The 26166-nt window shown below is 40.3% G+C and overlaps 1 protein-coding gene across 1 annotated transcript in view; it reads right to left on the bottom strand.

The window, feature by feature from the left end:
• Positions 1 to 3259: 3259 nt before the first annotated feature.
• The window catches only part of PLCXD2 (phosphatidylinositol specific phospholipase C X domain containing 2), a 44354-nt gene continuing 21447 nt past the window's right edge, over positions 3260 to 26166 (bottom strand). Inside the window, exons 2-4 of the mRNA XM_045540329.1 lie at positions 15638 to 16098; positions 10409 to 10650; positions 3260 to 3680 (exon numbers count right to left, since the gene is read on the bottom strand). Of these exons, the coding sequence (XP_045396285.1) occupies positions 3521 to 3680; positions 10409 to 10650; positions 15638 to 16098 (863 nt within the window). The 3' untranslated portion in view covers positions 3260 to 3520. The remainder of the gene's footprint in view (positions 3681 to 10408; positions 10651 to 15637; positions 16099 to 26166) is intronic.

The raw sequence follows: 26166 nt of genomic DNA on the forward strand, positions 1-26166 counted from the left end.
GCTCGGATCTTGTGCTTTTCTTTGAGTTTATATAAAATCCTGGGTTTGGACTGTGGCTTAACTGTTCTCAAGAATTCTAGAGTCTGCATTTAGCTCTAAGGAGAATGACTAAACTTAATCACTATCAAGTCTAATACAGCAAATATAAAAAAGTTTTTTTGGCATGACCTCTTAGAGAGCTGCCATTAATTTAAAATTTAATCTTCAATACCTTTAATTTCTTCCATCAAGTACATCTTGACCTTTCTCTCCAGTCCTAAGAATATCTTCTATACTCATGAACCACAGCAGTACCTCTAACAGGCTCAAAGTTCAAGACTGTAAGCTCTGCTCTAACCTAACTGAAACCTGGGATGGTCCCCTTTGCTACAAAGCCGTGGAAATGTGGCCATGTGCGAAAATGGTCCAGGGAGCTCATGAAAAACTCAGTTACATTTGGAATAAATATGATCCCAATTCTGTCAAACGAAAGTCTTCTGTGGCTCAGTCCAGTAGCTTCTTAGCTGATCTTGAAGTTAATTCTAAGTAAGTAAGAGCCTTGTTTTGCTCTGAAAGTTCTCCAGAACTTGTGAGAATAAGTAATGTGGTTGGGTCACCAGTTATATTGTTGGCAGTTGCAGAATGAGTCACCGTCCTAAAGTCTATTTTCTCTCTGTCCCATGTGCCTGAGTTCTCCTCCCTGGCCGTGAAATCAAGGACCAGAAGGCACACACCCTTTACAATATGTTAAGCAATTTTTTCTTGAGACAGAGATTCTGCCAATTCGAGGGTGTTTATCAAGGGAAAATTGAAAATAATCCTCTTCCTACTTCCCAGAACTCCAGTGCAGACTTTCAAAATGGAAGCAAGTCTGGGAACCCAAGCAGCACGAAGGAGTGGGCACCTGCACCCACCAGGCAGAGCACGATCCCATGCATGCAACCTTGGTACAGTCTTCTGTGTTTCTGGGTCATGCTTGATGCCTTTTATCATGCAAACGCTGAGGTGCACTTAAATATTAGAACCCAAGTGAAGTGCAACTATATATTTAAAAACTAAAGGAGAAAATCAAGTAAACATTTCACGGAACAGTCAGCAGCCCTTGGGTGTTACTGGCATCCTGTGTAGATAACTTGTCAACACACCTGGCCTCGTAGCACCAAGCACCCAGACAAAAGCTGAGGCTCAAACAAAACAGAGCAGAATAGTTCTCCTCTTGCCTCCTTACCTCTTTGTCAAGTATTGATAACAAAGGTTTAAAAGAGGGGAAATGATCTAGTTCCTAGTAATTGATTAAGGTTTAAAAACAAAAGCAAAATGAAACAATAACAACAAAAATAAAACCCTGAGGGTGGACTGGGGATTTAAGAGTTTGCCACTAGGGTTTAACACCAGAATTGAGGGAAAGTTAAGACAGTAAGGGGATCCCCTTTCTTTCTCCTATCCAGAGAAGGCCCTACAGAATTCCACAGTACTATCCCAGAAATCTCTCTGGGGAGGGGTTCAGATGCAAGAAAAGGGAAAGTTCAACCAGATTTTCCCAGAATCATTTGTATTACAACCTCCTCAATCTTGTGGAAGCCAAAAGTCAGGGTTTAAATTACATTACAGAAAGTAAAGGCTGGAAGACCAAGAGTTGGGGGTGTGTATGTGCTTTTAGTAGTTCACCTAAGACACCCCTCTCTGCAGGTAACATGCAAAATCCATCTATGAAAATCAAAGGATAGAAATGGGAAACTGCTGGGAGGAATCAATCTTTATGAATGCATACATCCATTCTGGATTCATGTTTAGATTTCCTCCTTAAGAATCCAGAAGCTGACACTTCCTTGGGGATTCTCAGATAGTGCTGAGGAGCGGCAAAGTGCACACGCTCTCATGCCCAGTTTTCTTTCTAGCTCCTTCCTTTTCAGCACTCTTTGGGAGGGTCTACCTAAGAGCTAAGAGTTCTTCATGACCCATTTCATCTTCTGTCCCAGGGCGTGGCTTGGTAGTGACTCCTCAGATCTGGGCTGCGCGCACACATATACACTGTCCCCAGCAGGACTGGGGGAGCCAGGACATCTACAGCAATCAGAGGCCACTCACAGCCCTGAGATGCATGGTCCTGTTGAGGGGAGGAAGACCATAGCAGCATCTGTCCTGGGTGAGAAAAGTTCAGTAAGTTCCTGTGTGAGTGCTCTTGAAGTAAGAAGCACTGCAGATATTTAATCTATAAATAAATAAATTAATAAGTCAATCAATTAAATCACATGAGGGCTCTTTATAGATAAGCACCTCTTATCTTTAAAAAAAAAAATCCCCTCTTGTGTTTCAGAGCCCTCATGCAGTGGTGATTTGTAGGCTCAAAACAACCTGCAGAAAGTAGAACAATTGAGACAAGGACTGGAAATGTTCCAACGCTGGGTATTTCTCACTTGATGACACACAAGTCATCCTAAATGTCCCCGAGGTAGTCTTGTTTTCAAGGAGTTACAGAATGGCTCCAAACCCACTTGGAGCGCCCTCCTTTAATGCCATTGCACTTTCCCATGTATCCTGTGTCTGCCTCCTTGGTACCACCGACCAGGTGCCTTCCACTTAGTGTTGTGTCCCACACAGCGCAGACCCAAGTCCTAGGTAGACAACAATGAAATGCAATTCCAAGATCTGGCTTGAAGATCGCACTCCAAAGAGGACTTTCCCAAAATGATGCAGGTACTTACCTGGCAGCCATTTTGGAAAAAAGCTACAGAATTAAATCAAAGAAGTCTGGCATGCAACAACATGCATGTCTACCTCTTGTTGGGCCCCACGCTGAAAAGATCTCCCATCATTGTTCCTTTTGCCTTTAGAAAAGGGCCAAAAGAAATAGAAAGGAATTGGTGTTTTAAAACTGGGAAACATATTTCTGATACCAAGGGCAGTATGCACTGTTTATCTGAAAAATGAAGGTGACCAGTTACCAGCACAAGCTATGCAAGAACAGCTGTGGTTGAAACACCTCAGTGATAAGTAAGTCTTACTCTCTCAGAGAAGAAATGGTGACATTCAACAATCCTAGAGAGAACTGGTGCTTGGCTCCTTCCCTGCTCAGAGCCCCAGGTTGGTGTTAGAGCCACCCCACAGGGCAGTCCACACCTGAACAAGCCATTCTGTTGACCAGAAATCCCTTTCTGGTTCAACCTTCCCACTGGCTCAAAAACAAAACCCTTGAAGACAATAGGGAACTGGGCAAACCAGGGGATGCTCAATACCCCAGTGGAACTTGCAGACCATTTCTGTGTTCCATTCACCACCAGAAGCCATTGGGGAGGTCCTGACCTTGATCACAAGAAACATGCTTTCTTCCCTTGGACTTCAGTTTTTAAAAAGTCTCATTTGGGAAAAATGCAATTAAAAGCCCTGTAATTTTATCCAAATTGCCCTGTGAGGAAGGAAAAGAAAAAAGCCATCCTCCTCTTACTTCACCATCACTGCCCAGGGGCCATCCTAATAGGAAACCCTTCAGAACTCTACCCTGGATCAACAAATTCAACATTAAGTTAAATAAAAAATTAAATCAGCATGTAGCCAGAGCTTTGTCCTCTTGTAAGAGGTCATTCAACTCGATGACAGTTGTGGCAAAGTCCACCAGGTCAACAAAGTCAGACGTGATGATGTTGACACCCATGGCTCCAGGCTTCTGAGTTTTCACCCAGTCCAGGATGGCAGGAAGATTCCTATGCAGAGGAAGGTGTTGAGGGAAGAGAGAACAGACAGTAGAGTTTACAAGCACTCCTCCAGAAATGGAAAGAAAACATTTCCATCAATATCAGAAAAGCATGTTAATAGAAGCACAAGCCTCCAGAGTTATGTCTATTTAAGCTTTACATCTCCTTCAGGGATGAGGTGGTCTCTATTCTATCAGAGAATTGTACTTTCCAGGATTTCTTTGCTGTAAGAGGAGATTATTTGCTCCAAGCACCAAAAGAAATACCACGTCAATAGGACTTCAAAAAATTAAAATTGAGAGCTTCAGTACTGGTGGGTTCTTTAATTTTTTTTTTTTTTTTTGAGACAGAGTCTCGCTCTGTTGCCCAGGCTAGAGTGCCGTGGCATCAGCCTAGCTCACAGCAACCTCAAACTCCTAGGCTCAAGCAATCCTTTTACCTCAGCTTCCTGAGTAGCTGGGACTACAGGCATTTGCTACCATGCCCAGCTAATATTTTTTTTCCATATATTTTTAGTTGTCTGGCTAATTTCTTTCTATTTTTTAGTAGAGACGAGGTCTCGCTGTTGCTCAGGCTGGTGTCGAACTCCTGACCTCAAGCGATCCTCCCGCCTCGGCCTCCCAGAGTGCTACAATTACAGGAGTGAGCCACTGTGCCCGGCCTAAATTTTTTATCATGAAAATTTTCAAACATATGAGAGCACTGAAAGAATTTTACAGTAAATAAATCCACCACCTAGATGCCACCACTAACATTTTACTGTACTTTCTTAGCACATATTTATCAACCTACCCCTAGCTTTCCATCAATCCATCTTATATTTTTAACATATCCCAACTGCAAACATATTATACATATCTCCTAAGTACTTCAGCATGCATATGATTAACTGGGGCTCAATATTTATTTTCAATTTTCTTTTGTTTTGACATAAAGTTCACGTTCAACAAATTGCACAAATCTTAAGGGTATACTTGCTGAGTTTTGACAACTATATACACATAACCCAAACCCCTATCAAGGTATAGAACATTACCAGCACTCCAGAAAGTTCCTCCATGCCCCTTCCCCCTCAGTCCCTGCCCCATCCTAGAGGCAACAACCGTACTGATTTTTTTTACTACCATAGATTAGATTTGCCTGTCCTAGAACTTCATATTAGCCATGCAAAAGGTATTCTTTTTTGTGAGCTTTCTTTCATTCACCCAATGGTTCTGAAATTCATCCATGTTGTCGCATGTATCAGTAGTTTGCTCTTTTTTTAATTACTGCAAAATAGTAGTCCATTGTATGAATATACTGCAGTTTGTTTATCCATTTGCTACACCAGCTGGATGTATGCGTAAGCTGTTTCCAGTTTTTTGGATATTATGACTAAAACTATTATGAGCATTCTTACATGAGTCTTTTTGTGGGCACTTGTTTTCCTTTCTCTTGCATAAGTACCAAGGAACGAAATTACTGCATTATAGGGTTGGTTTACATTTAGTTTTATAAGAAACTGCCAGACATTTTCCTAAAAAGATTTTTCCATTGTATACTCTTACCAACAAAGTGTGAGGTTCTGGTTGCTTCACTGCCTTCCCAAAATTTGATGTTATCAGTCTTTTTACTTTTAGCCATTCTGGGGGGGGGGGTGTAGAGATACCTTGCAAAGTTTTGATTTGCATTTTTCTGATGACTAACAATGTTGGACAGTTTGTCATGTGCTTATTGGCTTATCTACTTTTTGGAAGTCTCTGTTCAATTCTTTTACTTATTTTTTCCTTTTCTTTGGTTTTCTTTCTTTCTTTCTTTCTTTTTCTTTTTTTGGTTGTTTGGTTGTTGAGTTGTAGAAGTTATTTATATACCTTGCATACAAATATTTTGTAAATATTTTCCCCCAGCCTGTAGTTTGTCTATTAATTACACCAATGACATATTTTGATGAGCTGAATTCCTTAATTTTGATGGAGCTTAATTTATTAGTTTTTTCTTTTATGGTGTCTGTGATCTGTTTCAGAAACTTTTGTCTATTGCCAATTCACAAAGATATTCTCCTATGTTTTCTTCTAAAAGCTTTATGGTTTTCACTTTTATGTTTAGCTCTAAGATCCATCTCAAACTAATTTTTGTACATGGCATAAAGTAGGAGTGAAGGTTCACTTTTCCTGTACGGATATACAGTTATTCTATCATTATGTAGGGCTTCTTAATAGACCAATGCTTAACCAGTTGTCTCATGAACAGTCTTTCGGTCTCCTGTTATGAAGTGAAGGCTTGCTATGTGACAGCTAGTTGTTTAGTGACATAATGTGATAATTTCCATATTAGCAGTGAGTGTAAAGTACCATGGATAGTAGAGAGGAGGGAGCAATAATATGTCTCATAGCTTCGCGTCATGGTAAAAACAGCTCACTAAATACTCAATAGGTTGAAACTGCTTTAAGGAAGAGAGAAACTAGGGCTTAAGTTTCGGTTAAGGAATGGAGATTTTTTTAGGATCTTCTCTAGGCCAAAATTGAAAATAAAATGAAGTTCATTATCTTAATTGGTCCTTCTTCTTCTTTTGGTAACATTCTCTTTGGTTGCCATCTTCTCTCTCCTTTGAAGATGTGCTCCCTTCTTTAAGCATACATTCTGACTTCTCAGTCTGCTAGACATCCCTATTAAGGCCTTGGCAGCATTTTGTCTTTCTACTCTTTCTTTTTCTCTTACCACGACAGCTACACTTGGTCCTGGGTCTCTTCCCTTACTCAGTGGGCTCTAGAAGCCATGGGCTAAAACAAATCTCACAAATCAATTTACATTTTGATATTAATAGCTGATTATGACTTAATAGGGCACCTTCCCAGGGGTATTTTCATTGTTAACTGGAACTCCTGAAGACATAATAATCTCAATATGACCTTAACTTACTGAATCTCACTTTCCCTCAATCTCTGCCTCCATAAAATGGGGACAATAATAATACCTCATATAGACTTTGGGGAATTAAATAAAATAATACATGTAAAGTATTTAAAACAGTTCCCGGGATATAGTAAGTCTAGGTAAATGTTTGGCACTAGAGAAAGAATCATAAATGGGAGAGTGTAAGGTAAAGGTGTTTGCAGGCTGGGGTAAGAAACTCATTTCTGAAAGAGGTCACATCCTGCTGCTTAGGCTACAAAGTGCTGTGGCCTGAGAATGAGGGGCTGCAAATACAGACCTCCCTTAAAGATAGACCAGGAATACACAGTGACCCACATGAAGGACACTGAGCCCGAGGCGTCCCAGACTTCTTTTGCAAGTCCCTAGTCGGTGTTTAAGTATGACATGCAGGCGCCATCTGCTGGTCATCGCGGGGAAATGGGAATTGGCCAAGTGCAGCCAGAGCCAAACCTTGCAGGATCCCTTGGAGCCTGAGCAGAGAAATGTGGGAAAGGTGTGTATCTGTGGTCTCCGGTGACAAAGAGCTCCGTGTCAGCCTCTGGTTGCATGTGTCAACCTTAGCCAAGGCAAGGATCGAATAACCAGGATTATATACAAAGAAAGGGAAATGTAGAACCCACTGTGAAGAGGAGCCACTTTATTTTTTAACTCCTGGCATTTACCGGGATGAGAGATCCTTGCAAAGGCTGAGCCAGATGTTGCTGACAGGCCCCTGAGATGACAATTTCCACAGGCTACAAAGCAGTAGGTTAAAAACTTCCCTTCGACCTTGAGGCCCACCTGAAAACAATGCTGGTCTGCTGTGTTTCTGGGTTTCTTACAAATAGGGATGGCAGAGCTATTTTGTGCCAGGCACTGTGGTTGGCATTTTCATGTTAAGACTCTACAGTCTCATGAAGTATTATTAGCCCCACTTGACTAATAAAAAAACCCCACAGCTCAGAGGCCTCAGAAAACTTGTCCAAGGCCACCCTGTTGCTAAGAGATGGCATCAGTTTGCTAGGGCTGCCATAGCAAAATACCATATACTGGGTGGCTTCAACAGGAATTTATTTCTAACAGTTCTCTAGGCTGGAAGTCCAAGATCAAGGTCTCAGTGGGTTTGGTTTCTCCTGAGGCCTCTCACTTTGGCTTGCAGCCACCTTCCTGCTGTGTCCTCACATGGCCTTTTCTCTGTGCACACACGTCCCTGGTGTCTCTTTGTGTGTCTAAATTTCTTTTTCTTTTAAGGATACTAGTTAGATTGGATTAGGGCCCACCTAATGGCCTCATTTTAACTTAATCACCTCTTTAAAGGCCCTATCCCCAAATACAATTACATTCGGGTAAGGACTGGGGTAAGGACTTCAGCAAGTGAATTTGCTGAGGCACATGAATTTGGGCACAACTCAGTCCAAAACCGGGACCCTGTCAACCTCAGAGCCTCTGATCTCAGTCCACGTCCCATCTGGAGTTTCATGGATGTCCACTTTTCAGGCTCAGAAAAAATTCATTTTCATTTGATTTTAGTGGAAGTGTTATGAACCTGAATCTTGGGGAAAATACCATAGAAATGCAGCCAGATGGCTATCTTTTTTTGTGGCTTCCTTCTAGGGCGATGAACCAAGGTGAACGAGATTCTTAGATCCAAAGTTTACCTAAGAGCTGCGGAGGCTAAATCTCTGCTGAGAAAACCACCTCTGCCTTTGTAAAAAAATATACTTTGCCTTTTTCTTCTTGGTTTGAGCTGATAAATTAGCCAGGCCCAGTCTGACAGCATCCCTGTGGGGCTTATCTGCTAGGACAGACCCTCTGGGTGTTGGTACTCAGGGAGAGGCCCTATATTTGTTCAATGGCCCAGAGGAAATGACAGTCACACTCTACACTGGCCTTTGGGAACAAACTCAGCCAGAGCTGCATTTCCTCCTTCTGCTGACGTGCAGGCCTGGGAATGCATGATGCATCCCTCTGATATTCTTGTGACCAGCAGGGGTGGAGATGTCAAAGTATCTCTCCAAGCTTAGGGACATCTGCTTGCTAACAGGTGGGCACAGGCTCTGGCATGCTAGTATACCTTGGTTTTGGGCTCATGCCACCGTCATTACTAGTAAATGAAAGCGCCTGTATTTCATCTGCAGCCAGACTAAGTTCTAGGAATGTGCAAGTATGAAAAGCTGTGTGACATTGCGGGTTACCAGACGTAACCAGTGAGATTCAGGTACTAGTAAGACAATTGCAAGCCTGTGGAGCACTAAAATATGCAGCATTGAACACTGAAAAGGGCAGTGGTCCAATGATCAGAGGTCTAGAGTTTGAGACATATTGACTCTTACTAGCTGTGTGGATCTGGGTCACTTAAGCTCACGGAGTCTCATCTTAAGTGGGGATGATATTGTGCTCTAGACAATGTGCCCTCCTAGAGGCTGGCTTGATTTAAGAATCAAATGAAATCATCTACAAAAGGGCACTCTATATTCAGATTACAGTATACAGATATAACTTATTTTTATTTTTAAATACTGCTCCCTTATTGGTATAGCTCTCTGCACGGACTTTTTAGAGTGATTTTCATATTGCTTTATAGAAATTTTCATGTTAGTTTTACCTGCTATGCTGTGAGTTCCATGGGGGCAGACAGTGTATTATTTATCTTGAATCTTTGCATCTAGCTTCTCCTAGGTACTCAATACTTGTTGAATGAATAAATAAAGATGTTAATCTACAAATTCACCAAAGTCATGTGGAAAATGGTGGGGATACACAAACATATATTATATAAAAAAAGAAAGTTTATAACTATGGATCTCTCAAAGAGATATAATACTGGTTTATAAAATTCTCTTTTCCAAGTTCAGTGCAATTAATTCAGTCAAGACTTAACAGAGCCACACAGAAAGAGGTTTCTGGTTCTGTCTATGATTGAAATAACCAGGAACTTTCACCAAGAAGGAAAAATGCCGGTGCTCCTTGATATCTAAACTCCTGCTAGGTGAACTCCTGTTATCTGAACTCACGTCATCCAAACTCAAAACCATATAAACAGGGACTAGTTTTTGGATGACTCTTTCACTATTTGAATCTGCTCACTACCTGGAACTCAGGAACCAAACCGATTCTTGTAAATATCTTTTGTTAACTGAACATGTTACCTTCCTTGGCTTAGATTTCAAGGGGTGCTCTGTTATCCAAATGTATTTATAACATTCCCTTTATAATATAAACATACATGTACATATATACATATATATAAACCATCCTTATCCTAAACATCTATCATTCATTGGTGTCCAAGATAAAGAACACCATCTAATACAAAATTACTGGAGCTTGTCCTGCCTAATTGTACAGTCAGGCTCAATTCTGCCCTGAAGAAGTATTTAAAGCTATGGTATGGTGGGTAGCATCCTAAGCTTCTGCTTAGGACTCATGGTCAGCAAGGAAGCCTTTTGGGAAAGGCTTGAAGAGCCATCTACCAACCCATAGCACCTAGCACAGTGGTCTGTGTTTAATGGTTCTTCAGTGAGTGAGCACCTGGGCCAGTTCAAATGTGGCCATGTGTCAGAAGTGAACAGAAATGGCACTGGCTAAAAGTGGTTGATCTCAGTATCAAATATAGACAGTACGGTATTTGTGGCATAATGTGTACTTATTAATAAAGTGTTTAGAGATCCTTTGTTAATATAATCCACCTCAAATGCACAGCTTTTTCAAATATAAGGGTTTTATTTTTGTTGTTTTTCTAAATCCTCCAACTATGTGGTTTTACTGCTATTTATTCAGAATAGAATCAAGATAAATGTTTTTTAAAAAATATCTTGCTTGTAGGGGTGGAAGCGAATTCTTACCTATGAACCAGAGTGTTCTTGAGGCCACCCACCAGGCCTCGGGCGATGGTCTTCACTCTGGGGGTGAGAATCGCTTGGGAGACGTGGAAGGAGCCGCGTGGGGCCCGCTCACTCAGAGTGGTCTCCAAGAAGAGGATTAGTTTTTGCACACTTGTGGTATTTGCCCAGGGTGCTGGAATCTTCTTTCCTGGCCACAGGAAGGGGTATTGCTTGTAGAAGGGACAGTGGTAGAAAATAAGAACCTGAAACATTCAAGACAGAAAAAATGAGAACCATTCATGAAAAAGCTACATCTTAACTCCTTGGTTTTATACTGATAGCTGAGAAAAAGGCAAGCAAATATAATCATATGTGAAAATTCAAGAATTGTTATATATATATTTTAGAAAATAATTAAGCAAAGATTTACTGAGCACTTACAATATTTCTGACTTAAGGTTTCTTAACTTTTTTCTTTTTGTCATGAACACCTTTGGCAGTATAGTAAAATCATGGACCCCCTTCTCAGAATTATATTTTAAATGAATGCATAAAATTAAATCGATAGGATTAGAAAGGAAGTCAATAATATGGAAATATAGCTTATGTATTAAATAAATACGTAATAAATGAATGTATGTGTTTCATGATAAATGCATTAAATAAAAATATTTGGTTGTGAGTCTTGTAAGTTAGTGATGAGCATAAATGGTATTTTAAGACATCTGCCATAACTGAAATAAGATACGGACACATCTGTGGAGACAAAGGAACAGAGCCAGTGGATCACTGCCTGCTCTCACAAACAATGGGTATACCAACTTGCAGTTGAATCTTAGTAAAAATGAATGTGTAATTTTCCCCATCCAAATTCACAGACTTCTTAAATTCTACCCATACATACGCCCCGGGGAATCTTTCAACTTCAGGCTGAGAATTCTCAGGTTGAGTTGGCCAGTAAGGTCTAGAAGTTATGTCTCCTATACTCATGAAATGACACTTAGGTCTTGGAATTGAGGAAAAAACACTGAAATAATCTGTGAGCAAATAGATTTTCAATTGTGCACGCTGACTTGGAATGAAACTGCCCTTCCCGGGAGGGGGAGGGGCGCGCCACTGGAGACAGGGAAGACTTCGCAGAGGCAATGGGCCTCCAGTGGGACTGCTCAGGACGGTGGCGATTTTGAAAACAATTAGCAAACCACATTCACAGCATTAATTAGTTTCTGGGAGGCAGCTGTGGGACAGGGAATTGCTATTTTGATTGTCCCAATTCAGAGCTCTGTTGTGTCGGTTTTTAAAAGTAAATTTTTTTTTCCCTCCTGGGCACCAGTGATCTTTTCCTGGAGGAATGTCCTGTACGTGTTCATGCTGCCTGGACCGCAATCCGCGGATAGCTGGACACACAGCATAATCCTCTGGGCACCCAAGAACAAGGGCTCTGAATGCCAGTCTTGTTTCCAGGGTGCATTTAGCGCGTGACTAAGGTGCCTGACTAACTGCTCCTGAAGGGGAGAGCCAGGCCGGATGCACTGAGCTGGGTAATGGCTGTTCTTGCTGTTCTTAATGGTTTTGAGTAATGTCTGACTGACTGCTAATGATGTCTGAGGTAAACACGTGTGTTAATGAGGTTAATCACAGGCTCATCATAAGCAGATTGCCTGGGAGAGCCAGGAGGATTTCCTCCTGGCGTTGTGCTTGGCTGGTTTGGAAGGCCGGGGCCTGTGGGGAAAGCCGGCCTGTGTGATGGGCCCTGGGGAGGCGGGAGGCTGCGCGGCCCTGGGGCAGCACCTGTCGGACCATGACCCGTGTGGCTTGGCCCTGGGCCGCGTGTCAGGGGATGAGAGGACAGGGCTGTTCTTTACTCTGCCTGGGAAAAGGTGCACAAAGTACAAATTATCCAAAAGGGGGTTTATGCCTTTCTCAAGTCTTCTTGAGCATTCCGATCCTGAAGGTTACAGAGAGAGTTTGTTTACAGCGGAGGCTGGCCTTGCAAACCAGCTCCTAGTCTATGAGGATCTAGTGACTCTTGCCCAGGGTCTGTTTTGCATCTGCCTCCCCACCTCGCTCTGCTGTGTTTTTCTCTGAAATACTCTCTCCTCCTGCTCAGCAGTTCGTGTTCAGTTTTTCACTCGAAACTCAGATTAAAAATCTTATTTCCTTTAAGAAATATTCCTTGATGGATCTCTTCTTATGCTGATCATTCCTTTATTGGGGGCCTCTGGGAGACAGGCTTATGCTATGTTCTGGCATTCGATTGATTTATTATAGAACACTTTTCTTCATATAGTACAGATCATTTGAGGCAGTTTTACCTTGTAATTGTCCATCAGTTGTTTTGTATATCCCTAGCGTTATGTATTCTTATCCTCTCATTAAGATCGTAAATACTTCCAAGATGTAGATTAAATCTTCTAACTCATTCTACCGTCAAAACCCATAGCCACTAAAGTACAAATAAATATATACCTGTGAGCTGCGATGTAATTGTATGTTAAGTCAATGAAATTTGATAGAATGGTAGTGCACTTCATGCTATTAAATTGTAGTAATAAAATACTCAGGGAGTTCCATGCAAGGCTGCTCATTACATAATAAATATTTAAAGTTCACTATGACACTGGCCCAGCAGGGGGAGATGGCTGGCAACTCTGAGATCTCTTTGTTTAGCTTTTAAGAAGAGATGTGGCTAGGAAACATGGGGAAGAAAGGGGCAGAGAGGGATTTTAGGATTTAAATCGGTGACACTCCTTTTTTCTGATATGTCATCACAGTCTTTCTTTCATAACTTTAGGAGTATTTGTAGTTGGATGACACGGTTAAATTAGCCCATACTCAAAAACTATGACAGATCATCACTCAGATGCTAGAAATTCGCTGTCCACATTAGTTATTATTCCTGAGGATACTTTTTACTCCTGCAGATTTCTAAACAGTTTAGTATGCAATATGCCAACCCATCCAGGATACTGTCAGTGTACTAAACCATAACATTATATCTGTGCTCAAATTTAACCTTACCTGAATCCCAAAACCCTCTTACAGATCTCTACCATTCCCCCCATTCTGCTCTCTGGGATCCTCCGATAACAGGGACTCATTAAGGAAAAGAAAGTGTTTCATTGGCCTAATTACGACACCAGTTGTGAAAATCATGAAGATGTGTAAACAGCACTCAGGAGTATCAGAGGCCGCAGGAACTCTGGAGAGCCAGGCAGCCTGTGATTGAGTCCTGGTTCTCACTAACCGGAGTTTTAATTCATGCCCAGCTTTCCCTTGGTAAGTTGCTTAATCTCTCTATGCCTCAGTTTCCTCATCTATAAAATGGGGATAATAACAAAGTGCCTATCTCATAGGGTTGTTGAGAGGATTACATGAATTAAGCCACATACCTGGCACATTGTAAAGGTTCAAGGAAGTGTTAGTAGTTGTTGTTGTTGTTATTACTATTATCTAATGTTGTAAAAGAGAAAATTCATGGGGAAAAAAGTCTCTCCAAATTAGACCTGAACAGATATAAACTTAGGTTTAGTGGGGAAAGGTGTGATAAATATTTGGCAAAATATTACTTACAGAAGTTTAGTATGGAAAATGGCTTGACTATATTTTAACAGATACTAAGAGTTAACTCATTAAGCCTCTATGGAGTCACTTTTAGGGGTGTGCAAAACAACTTGGTGCTCCCAGGTACTCAGGCTGACCCTGGGAGTCATCCTTGAGTCCTCACTTTCTTTCACATCCCAAATCCTATCCATTAGGATACCCTGTTGGCTCTACCTTCTGATAGATTCAAAATCCGACCACTTGCCACAACCACCGGGTTCCTTACTTCTGGCTGCTCCCCTGCTCCTGGTCTCTTCCCAGCACAGCAACCAGAAGGATCCCATTAAGACCCAAGTCAGGCCACAGCCCCCTGTGCTCAGAACTCTCCTCACCCCAGTGACAGCCGGTGTCCTTGCTGGCCTTCAAACCTCACGAGATCGCCTGTCATCTCTCTGATCTCCTCTTCTACTCTGTCCTCACCCTTCTCCAGCCCCTGGCCCTGCTATTCCTCAAGGACGGCAGGGCACTCCTGCTTTAGGGCCTCGGCACTGGCTGCTTCTTCCGCCCCCACAGATCCATGTGATTAACTCCTTTAAATGTCATCTTTTCAATGAAGGCTTCTCTGATCAATCTATTTAAAATTTCAGCCAACTCTCTGACCCACAGAACCCTGGTTCCCTCTTACCACACTTGACTTTTTCTTTTTCCACAGCTCTTATCACTTTATAGCATTGTATCATTATGTATACCTAAAATCCCCATTGTCTGCGACCTATCACCTCCACCTGAATAAAAGCCCCATTAGGGCCAGGTATCTTTGTCTGTTTTATTTACTGATTTACTCCGAGTCCTTAGAAGGTTGCTGGCACATACTTGGTCTTTAATAAATATTTTCAAGTGAATAATCTTTAACTTATTTTTAATCAAAAGCTCCTCCTTGAGTTCAAAAATATCTGCCTCTAAGCTGTGTTGGTTAATGCACCTACTGAGCAAGTGAGCAACTTTATATGAAAGGTACTGCCCTGAACGATTATCATTTTGGATCAGAGTGGGATACGTCTGGGCCCACATTCCTTCTCCTGGGCATGTCCCTCATGGGCCTAGGTTTGGAGGCTCTTCTCAACTTCAGCAGTCCGGGGGATGCTCTCCCAGCTGGAGCCCCTTCAGCAAGCTCTTCCTTCCTTCACTCTCTCTCCCTCTGTGACCCAGATTCTACAAAGAAGGCCTTTTAAAATATTAACTCTCCTGAGATGAATCACTTCATATGCCTTTGCCAGCTAACGCTTTTCCTTATCAGGCAATATCTTGGCAAGGATTATTTGGATTATCCATTGAATTGAAGGCAAAATGGAACAGACTATCCCTGAGGGGAACTAGGTGGGTGAAATGGACCTTATACAGATAGAATGGTAATGACCAACTGGCCCAATTTCACAACATTCCCTGGGGTTGGTTCTGCCAGGCCATTCAAAGTTAATTTAGGTATTAAACAGGTTGCTAGACAAGCTTTAAATATTTGGCAAGTGTTAATCCCAACCCTTGAAGCTATTCTAGAGCCCAGGAATCAGTTTGCATGTTTAATATTTCCAACAATCTGCACCTTCTGGCCTAAGAGCCCTGGATTGGACTATTTTACAGCTGGTGATACAGGAATAGCAGAAAGAATTAAGTCTTCCCCTTAGAAGCTCATCTCTCCTTGCCTCCTACCTGGTACTTCTTTTCCCATAGGTTTTTCAGCGTCATACTTTCCACACTGCAGGTTGGACACAGCTTGTTTTCAAAGGCCTCCTGGATCCGGAGAACCAGGCATTTGTGATGGGTCTCATCCATGGCATAGAAGTGGTTAAAATCCAAGAAGACAATCTCTTGGGGGTGCTGTGTAAGAAATGAGTCAATCTCCATCAGCCCATCCCACACCTTAATGCCAAAAAGCCCATGGATGAAGTAGATCTCCTGATCAGCATCCCCTGGTTTGGAAGACACACGAAGGTCAAAATAGCGGATCCCAGCTTCTAGTTGTTCCCGGAATGTCAGGTTCTGAGTCACAGACCATTTCTTCATTAGCTTCTTCACCAAAGAGATCCTGGCGAGGCGTTTGATAGCCTGAGTTTGGTCAGGCCCCACTGGGGACTTCTCGTCTACCCAGTAGCTGAATGAATCATGGGAGCCTATGCAAAGGAATAGAGGTGGGGAAATAAGATAAGACAGGAGTTGAGAAAAATAAAACAATTCATAAGAAAAAAAAATAAGAACCAAATACATACAGAAAAAATTGTAAATGAGTAGTTGCAAAAATTTTCAAGCTTGCTAGGAATGAAACACAAAAGTAATATAGTCTTATTAGCTTGTTAAGCCTGGGGTAATACCACAGTTCTCATATTAATATATTGCTAGTGTAAGGTAAATTAATAACTAATCTTTTAGAAAGCTATTTGAAATATGCTTACAAATAGGAGCTTTAAAATATTCATATCATTTGATCTAGTAATTTCATTTCGGGAAAGCTATTCTGAGGAAATAAACTCTAACGGTTGGAAACCAAAGATATTTGCTGAAAAATATTCATAATAGAGACAAACCAGAGGTTGCCCCTCAGAGAAGAATGCTTAATTGTGGCATATGCATGTATTCATGCTGTCATTGACACAAAGGGTGTGAAAACACTGTGCCTATCTCAATAATGCTGGGGTAGGCATTTAAATTTTAGGAAAGGCAGAATTAAGAAAAGAGTGCCCCCTTTTTATGCTTTTAAAATATAAAAAATAAGTAAATAAAAATTAAAAATAATAATTGTACATACTATTTTACTATTGTAAAAATCTGAGTCAGTTGGAATGATTTCTTGACAGATCAGATAAACATTTTGATGGGCTCAATTCAGTTAATACGTTCCTCTTTTTAAATTCATATCTTAATGACCCAAAATTGCTACCAGTGGTCCAAATGCACATTCTGTTTCTCTGCCTTAAAAAACAAGATGGTAGGATGAAACGTTCTGTAAATGTCTGTTAGGTCCATTTGGTCTATAGTGTAGATTAAGTCTGATGTTTCTTTGTTGATTTTCTTTCTGTGGTCCCAACCCTGGGGCTACAGCCCAGTACTGGTCCATGACCTGTTAGGAAATGGGCCTGAGCTCCCCACCAGCTCCCTCTCACCCCCAACACCCCACACCCCCACCTTCAGTCCATGGAAAAATTGCCTTCCATGAAACTGGTCCCTGGTGCCAAAAATGTTGGAGACTGCTGGTCTAGATGATCTACCCAGTGCTGAGAGTGGGGTATTAAAGTCCCCAGCTATTATTGTATTGAAGTCTGTTGCTCTCTTCAGCTTTAATAATATTTGCTTTATATATCTGGGGGCTCCAGGGTTGGAGGCATGTATATTTATAATTGTCATATCCTCTTGTTGAACTGATAACTTTATCATTATGTAATGACCTTCTTTGTCTCTTTTAATGTTTTTTTTTTTTTTGCCTTAAAGTCTATTTTGTCTAATATAAGTATAGTTATATCTGTACATTTTTGGTTTCCATCTGCATAAAATATTTTTTTCCCATCCCTTCCCTTTCAGTTTACGTGTGTCATGAAGTGAGTCTCTTATAGGCAGCAAATAGCTATCTCTTTCTTTTTTTCCCATTCAGCCAGTCTGTATCTTTTAATTGGGGAATTCAAACCTTTCATTTAAGGTTGTTATTGATAGGTGAGGACCTACTCCTGTTATTTTGTTAATTGTTTTCTAGTTGTTTTGTATATCTTTTGTTCCTTTTTTCCTCTTTTATTGTTTACCTTTACTAGAAGAAAACATAGAGTAAATGTGTCAGGATGTTGGTCTAGGCAAAGATTTTATGGCTAAGACTTCAAAAACACAGGCAACAAAAACAAAAACAGACAAATAGGCCTATATTAAACTGAAATGCTTCTCCACAGCAAGGAAAGCAATAAACAGAGTGAAGAGAAAACTTGTAGAATGGGAGAAAATATTTGCAAACTATTCATCCAACAAGGGACTAATATCCAGAATTTACAAGGAACTCAAAAGCATAAAAAACAAATAATCCAATTAAAAAATGGGCAAAGGAACTGAATAAACATTCTCAAAAGAAGACATACAATGGCCAAGAAACACATGAAAAAATACTCAACATCACCATATCATCAAGGAAATGCAAATCAAAACCACAATGAGATATTATCTCTACCTACAGTTAGAATGGCTATTATTAAAAAGATAAAAAATAACAAATGCTGGTGAAGATGTGAAGAAAAGGGAACTCCTAAACACTGTTGGTGGTAATTCAAATTAGCATAGCCATTATGGAAAACAGTATGGAAGTTTTGCAAAAAAAATAAAAATATAACTACCCTGTGATCCTTCAATTGCACTACTGGGTATTTTTCCAAAGGAAAGAAAATCAGTATATCAAAGGGATACCTGCACTTTCATGTTTACTGCAGCACTATTCACAATAGCTAAGATATGCAATCAATTTCAATATCTATCAATAGATGAATAGATTAAAAAATATATATATATATGTATACATATACAATGGAATCCTATTTAGCTATAAAAAAGAATGAAATCCTGTCATCTGAGGCAACATGGATAAGCCCGGAGGACATTATATTAAACAAAATAAGTTAGGCATAGAAAGACAAATACTGCATGTTCTCACTCATACGTTGGAGCTAAAAAAAAATTTTGAGCATGGGGAAAGGTTGGTTAACAGATACAAAATTATAGCTAGATAGGAGGAATTAGTTCTGATGTTCTGCAGCACTGCAGGGTAAATATGGTTAACTATGATTTATTATATATTTTCAAAGAGCTAAAAGAGAGAATTTTGAATGTTCACAACACAAAAAAATGATAAATGTTCAAGGTGATGGATATGCTAATTACCCTGAGTTGATTATACATTGTATATATATATTAAAATATCACTTTGTATCCCATAAATATGTACAATTATTATGTGTCAACTGAAAAATAAAAGGTGGAGGGCAGAGGGTAGGTATCCTCCTGGACACTGAGGTTACCCTGTTATGAAGTACAGGTGACCACAATAGGTACATTTTAACTATAGTGAGAAAATATTTCAGTGGTAACTATTTTTAGGTGAAAATCATCTTTAGCAAGTCTCTTTCATTTTGTCATTGGATTCTATCCAGTGTCAGTCATCATTATGTCTACTATGCACTAACTCATGCAGTAGGCTAGTCTGGTTAGTGCTGGGACTGGCTCTGAGGCTGAGGACTCCACAGAGGCGGCTGCACTTCGCAAGCAAAATCCAGGAGGAAAATGCCTTTGTTCTGATACTACTGATTTTGTTCTTAACCACTACACCCATATTGCAGTCAGAATTCTCGTATCCATACTAGTTTATTGTCACCAGTTTTCCATTTTACTATATTTTAGAGTAGGCATTTCATACATAGTATTGAATTTTACAAAATTCTGTTTTATATGACACTATTTCTATTTTCTTGAAAATCATTTTGTGATGGCTTTACTATTTTATCTTCTCAGAAATAAAGTGAAAAAAAGAAAAAAGTAAAAAATAATGCTTTATTTTTATGTAGCATCTGGAACATGGAGGATATCCAGTTAAGTATTAAGAAAAAGCATATTTATTAATCCTTAGGCAAATTGAATTTTGCAAGTGAGAATATTACCAGCATATTTCAGGTAAAAAAAAAAAATTGCCATTACTAATAGAAATGTGGAACAAGTCCCGCTGGATTTTCCACACTGGTTTTTCTCTGTTAATGAGACTCATTGCATTTGCCTAATGCTCTGCTTCCTTTGGCTATACAGAAAAAAGAAATTTTTCTACCTCCTCATTGAGAAATTTATTATGCATACATTATATATGGATAGAGAACAGCCAGTTCTCTCTTTTTAAAAAAATTGTATTAACAGCCCAGCTGTTCAGGATTGAGTGTGTAATATAGAGCAAGGCACATATTGAACTTAATTCTTCCCTGGGCATCAGGGAATAACCATTATCCAAGCATGGAGAGCAAATTCCCTCTGGTGTTCTCTTGTTGGTGCTCAGCCCAGTTTCATCTCCAGAGGGAGATGTGCTAACAACCTCCAACACTTTTCTCCGTGTCTGAGGACTGTGCAGAAATGTGACAGCAATGGGACCCCAGGGACCATTTTGAATACACAGGGACATACATGGTACCCAGCTCATCCCACAGAAAAAGGAGAATATGTTCACTCCCTGAGAACACTGAGTTGTCCTTTACCTCTTTGCCCCCTTTTCATTTCCCTGGCCCCACCTTATCCTTTCTGATATCCTGTGCCCAGCACCATCCCCACCCCGTTCTCCCCCCTCCACCTTTCCAGGACAGGACAGGACAATGGAGCAGATTGCTGAATGTTGTATAGCGGCTGCCCTATATAGCCCTACAGCAGTCAAAGCCAACCATCACTCATTAACCACTATCAATATTTTTGCCCTTCTGCTTAAAGCTTTTGCCTCATATGGAGCAGGTGAAATAACATTCAAGTACTTAAGTGCATTTAATTATTTCTTTTTGGAAAAACAGGCTAAAAATGTCCTCCCCTCTTCCATACATGCAATAAGCTATGCAATCTGCAAATGGTATTTACAAGAAGAAAATCTTAATATTTTACAATCCAATTTTTTTTCTTCATTATCAAAGTTTCCTCCCTTTTTCTCCCCACAACTCATGGAAGTTATTTTATTCTCTGAAAACAGTTATTTTCCCTTTCTGAACTGGGATGTATGAATAAAATTGAAGCACTTCCCAGATGAGGAGGAAAAAACTCTGCCCCATGGGTTCTTGCCTTATTCTCTAAGAGAATAGCTGCAGGGGAATTGGTAGGGATAGCAGTTCCATGCATTCTGGTTTGTTTTATGATAAGGTCAGAAAACGGTTTAGAACTGCACCCCTCTCTGATTTCTGCCACTGACAGCCTCTTTGCTGCTACTATTTGGCATTACTTAAGCGTCATCACTCACCCCTCTCTATGGCTCCTTTATCTCTGTCTAAAGTAGATTTAAGTGGCACCCCTTTGTCTTAAAACAAAACAAAGCCCTTTTCCTCATGTCTTACTCCTACATTCTACTATCTTCTTTCCTCCTTGTGGTCAAATTCTTGAAAGTGTGAGCCAGTCCTGCTGCCTTTGTCTGCTGTGACCTCCTCATTCCTTACCATCCACCTCCTACCCTTCTATCACTACTCTTATCCTGACAACCTTCTAATCCAAATGGCTTTATTCTTGGTTTCTCTGAGGGCTCACCAAAGCGGATTTCTTCTGGAATTTTGCATTCCCTCGTGCTTAGTACATACTTCACATATTTCTGCAAACTTCCTAGAGTGTGTCCATCCTTCCTTTACGACTCTCCTCCCGTCTCCTTTTCTAGTTCCTCTTCCTCCTTCTTGTCTCTCAATTTAAATGTTTTCCAAGGATCTGTTGTCTGTTCTCTTCCTTTGCCTGCTGTCAGAGACTTCATTCTCCCCCCCCCCAGTTTACCGCAGCACTCTTATGCAAATGACACCATGAGCCTCATTTCTAGCCCAGACTTTCCTAATTACCAGACTCTGGTTCCCACCTTCCTGCTGTGGCCTGCTGCCCACCTGCTGGCCTGCTCACACAGCACCTTGCATATTTTCAAAGCCTGGCTACTCCTGCTGGCCCTCTCACTCCCACAAATTGCTTCTCCTGGATTTCTGCCAATAGTTCAGTCAGTCCCTCAAACTTGAAATCTTGGATTCTATTTAAATTCTTCCCTCTTCCTCACCCCCTTCACCCAACAGATTCCAGAATTTACATTTGACCGTTGCAACACATATCAAACCTTTCTCTGCCTTTAACCTTTAACTGCCATTCTTCTCACTGATAACACTCATGACTTGTCAAATAATCAGGACAAAAAACCCTTAACTTGGTTCTTTTCACTCTAGCCTCTTTCTGATTTGTTCATACTCAAAAGGTAGTTTTCTTAAGATACAGCTCCGATGATGACACTTTGCTCCCACCTCACATATGAGGTTCAAACTCTAAACACTGGGGTTTAGAGCTCTCTTTGATGTGGCTCCAATGCGTTATTTCAGACGCATCTCTCACCAGGCCCCTACGTGTAGCCTGGCAACTGTCGGTGTGCAGTATACGTAGGTGGACAGGCCTCCCTCTGGACTCCATTCACTTTCTTTTGCTGATACCTTCTGTGAAATGTTCTCTCACCCCAAATCGGTCTATGTCTTCTCCCCAGCGTTTACAACACACATTGAGTAAGTTGCTTACTCTATGTCTCAGTTTCCTCATCTGTAAAAGGGGTACAACACTGCCTACTGTCACAAAATCGCTGTGAATAGTGAAATGTATGCAAAGTGCTTGGAACAATGCTGACACTTAGTAAGTGCTGAACTATAATTATTTTTATTAAATATTAGCCATTCTTTATTAGTTAGAAACCAGAGTGAAGGGCTGCTTAAATGAAGCTTCTTATCTTAAATACTGAAGGTCTGGAAGATTTTCTTCTCTGTATGTGATCCATTGTTCCTCTCCATCTCAATGGTTGACATGCAGGTGACAGCTCACTGCAGCCACCAATCTCGTGGTCGCAGCCTAACCTTTGCCATCACCCACTTCTAAAATCTTAACATGTCATTTCCTACTTTTCAATCACAAGTTCTTTTACTTCTGCCTCATTGCAACTTGACCTCTGTATTTACCCCTAATCTGAGAGCCCAGCACTGGCTTTACTTCATCCTTAGCTATACTCAAGGTCATTCACTTGCCACTTTCACCTCTGAAATGAACAATTATAATGATCTGAAAGCTGGCAGGATTCTGTTGAGGCACATTGCCTGTCTATATATGTAGAACATGTGTACCACCCAGAATGAGCATAGAAATATTAATATGACATTTCTAACATACTTTTTGACTAACAACAAATGTTTTTCTCCTCTTCTCCAGCATTTTTCATTTATAGACTAGATATAATTTTAGGAAGTAATTGGCATCAAATATTAAATGACTGTTTGGGACTTCTCTGGGGAGAGAATTCTGTTGTCATCTCAAAACTATTTTATATAGCAGGAAATATGGACATGCAAGTCCCTCCTTAATGTTCTACACTCCTAGGACCAATTTAAACCCTTAGAAATGTGGAGGTTTTTTTCCCTCTAGTTTCTAGAAACTTATTTTTCTGCAATCCCTTCATTTTCACAATTACTACTCCTGTCTCTTCTTATTTTCTTACATAGTCAACAAGCATTAATGATGTTTCTTTTCCCTCTCTTTGTATATACAAAACTCTGGAAAATATATGTGGAAGCACTTCATAATCTAAAGCAGTAATTCTCAACCTTGGATGCACATCAGAATCACTGGGGTGGGAGGTCTGTGAAAAAACACCAGTTCCCAGTATCCCACCCCAGACCCATTGAGTCAGAATCTCTCTGGGGTGGAAGCTGAAAGCTCCTTAGGTTATTCTATTGGACAGCCAGGCTTGATACTTATGGCCGTAAATATAAGATGATGGTTTCCCAGGAAGTCCTTTGACTTCTGGGCATGACCTTCTCCAGTTGGTCTTCTAGTACTTTCAAGTCTTCAAATAATAATCTGGTGACTGCCTTCCCCTATCTTGGCAGATGCTTTCTTTACCATTCCTTTTGTTCCAGGAATGCCCCTTAGCCTTTGACCAATTGAGTAGCCGCACCTTGTTTGTGAAGAAGAAAAATATTGGGAGGCCTTGCTTTCCTTATCATGCCTCTAGCTGGTGATTAGATAAGGTTACTTAAGGTTTATTAGGAACTTTGGGATGTGCACTGGGTTACAGATTTCAGATTAAACTCACTGTGGCAGTGAAATCACAAGGGAAGAGAGAGATTCGAGTGGAAAAAGGTTAGTAAAATTTTTGGTCAGTGTTATGGTTGTTTCCTCCTAGACAGTGTTAGATAATCTGAGAGTCGAGGTATGAAAAAATGTGCTGGCCTTGTGAAGACCAGGGACAACAGTTTGCTCTTTATCTGAAACACAAATTGCTGCTTAATTCTGAGGCTTGTTATTTGGGGATTAGAGATTTCAAGTGAGCGCACAGCAGTTTTTAATGAAAGTTAAAGCACTTTCATTACCCATTTCTTGCAAATTGGAGTAGTATCCATTTTCTGAACTCAATCAAAATGAATTTAAAGCAAGCTTCTTGGGAACCTGGTTTCTAAATAAAAAGAATTCAAACCACATACTGAAATGATACATTTCAATGGCATTTCAGATTACATGGTGATCACACTTGTCATTGTGGAGGGAAGAATGACACAACATTTGATGAAGCATATGAAAAAGAGAAAGAAACTCCCCATCTGGAGAGATGGAGATGGTGGCGCCATGTCAAAGAACTTCTGATCTCACATATTTAAGAGAACTCCAGTATTAACCTCCCTTCCGTACTCCTCGGCCCTTGGTGAGCCCTTCTAACTCTGAAGCCCAATGGCCCCTCCAGGTTGGTTCCCTGACTCCACCATCCCCACCCTGTGGGTTCTCACACCATCCAGGGTATTTGTGCCTCTAGGCACTGACAGCACAAAAATTGGTTCTTGGACGGTGAAAAATTCTTACTCTTTCATATATAAAGCACAGATATATCTGCAGTATTAAAATTTCACGGGGTGGTAAAATTAGAAATGTCTAAAAAGACTCCTTAGGGGGGCAATATGAGCAAAACGTGGACACATTGATCTAGACTGAGATTTCTGCTTGCTGAGTTGGACCTAGTACCCTGTGCTTCTTTTCATCCTTAATTGGCATCAGTGCCTCCAGCAACTGCTGCCCACCCATCCATAAGGTGACCCAGCATTGGAAGGTTCTATTCCTATCCCCTGCCCCCCAGAACACTAAAGGGTTGATAGCCATTCAATTCCCTCTTTTCCAGTTATCTTTTAAGTATTCTCACTTGCTACCTCCAGGACCAAAAAGACATTTCTCTGTCTGTTCAGCCCTAAAGGACCCAAACTTGCAGTTTACAAGGTGTCAGTTAAGAAGAACTTTGCAAAAGGTGAGTCCTGAGACCCAACCTAGTGAATTACTATAACTCTGAATAAGCTAAATGGAGTATTTCCACATTGGATAAGAGCATAGAGTCTGGTGCCAGGCTGGCTGAGTTTATAACCTGGACTCTATTGCTTGCTGGCTATGTGACTGAAATGCCGTGCCTCAGTTTCCTCATCTGTAAAATGGGAACAACATCAATACCAACTTCATTGGTTTTTTGCGAAGACTAAATGAGTTAACTCAGGTAAACACTTAGAAAAATCCCTGGTCAACAGAAAGAGCTTAAACATATTATTGTTATTATTTATTATTAAGAAATTTGTGTCATCTCCTACAAGGATGATACTTATCTGAGAGACAAATAATTCTGGTTTTTAAATAATGCCGTGAAATCTTAGTAAATATTTAAGAATCTGCCATGGCAGCTAATATTTAGAGCTGGGAAAAACAGTCTTCAGTTTAAGTGATTTACTTTAGGTTACATCCCAAACCAACATCAAAAGGAGTAAGTTCAGAGTGCAGCTTTTTAAAGTTTAAATTTAAATTGGCACTAAAATTAAAATTATAGATTTTCTCTAGTTTGCTCCTATGTCAACACCTGGAAATACATGAATACAGTGACTACATAGTTTGAAAGAATAGGAAAGAAAATTCCAAGGATGTTCTTGAACTTTTTATTTTTAACATCACAGAATTAGACATCCTCAAGTGATTTCTACAGAAAAACAAATATTAATCAAAAAGATCCAATCTGTTGTTAAAAACATGTTGAATAGCAGATTTTTGGGAGTGAAAGCCTATACAATCCATTACTGGAAATGGAAACATACAACAGCAGTGCTTTCCCAACCCATCACAAAAACCTATCAGGTTTTACAAACATCACTAAAACACTCAAATACCTGCAAAGCCATCCACAAAGAATCATTCCCTAGTATATTTTAAACACCAAACAGCAGAATCAACAACACTTTCAGAAGTTTTTCTGTATTTTCTTACACACTTAAAAAATTAATGCATAGTGCTTAGGGACATGAGAATGGCCCAGCTTATGTTAGGTTGCCTCTTCCAATATGCTTTTATCACTTCCTATATTTCTTCGCATGTATGGGCTTTTTAGGCCTCTCGAGTTTGCCTATTTTATTCACAGGCTTTTCTTTTTTTTAGAAGACATTTCCACTCCATAATGTGCTAAGTTGAGA

This window comes from Lemur catta, chromosome 1, assembly GCF_020740605.2.
Source record: "Lemur catta isolate mLemCat1 chromosome 1, mLemCat1.pri, whole genome shotgun sequence".
Classification (NCBI taxonomy): Eukaryota; Metazoa; Chordata; class Mammalia; order Primates; family Lemuridae; genus Lemur; species Lemur catta.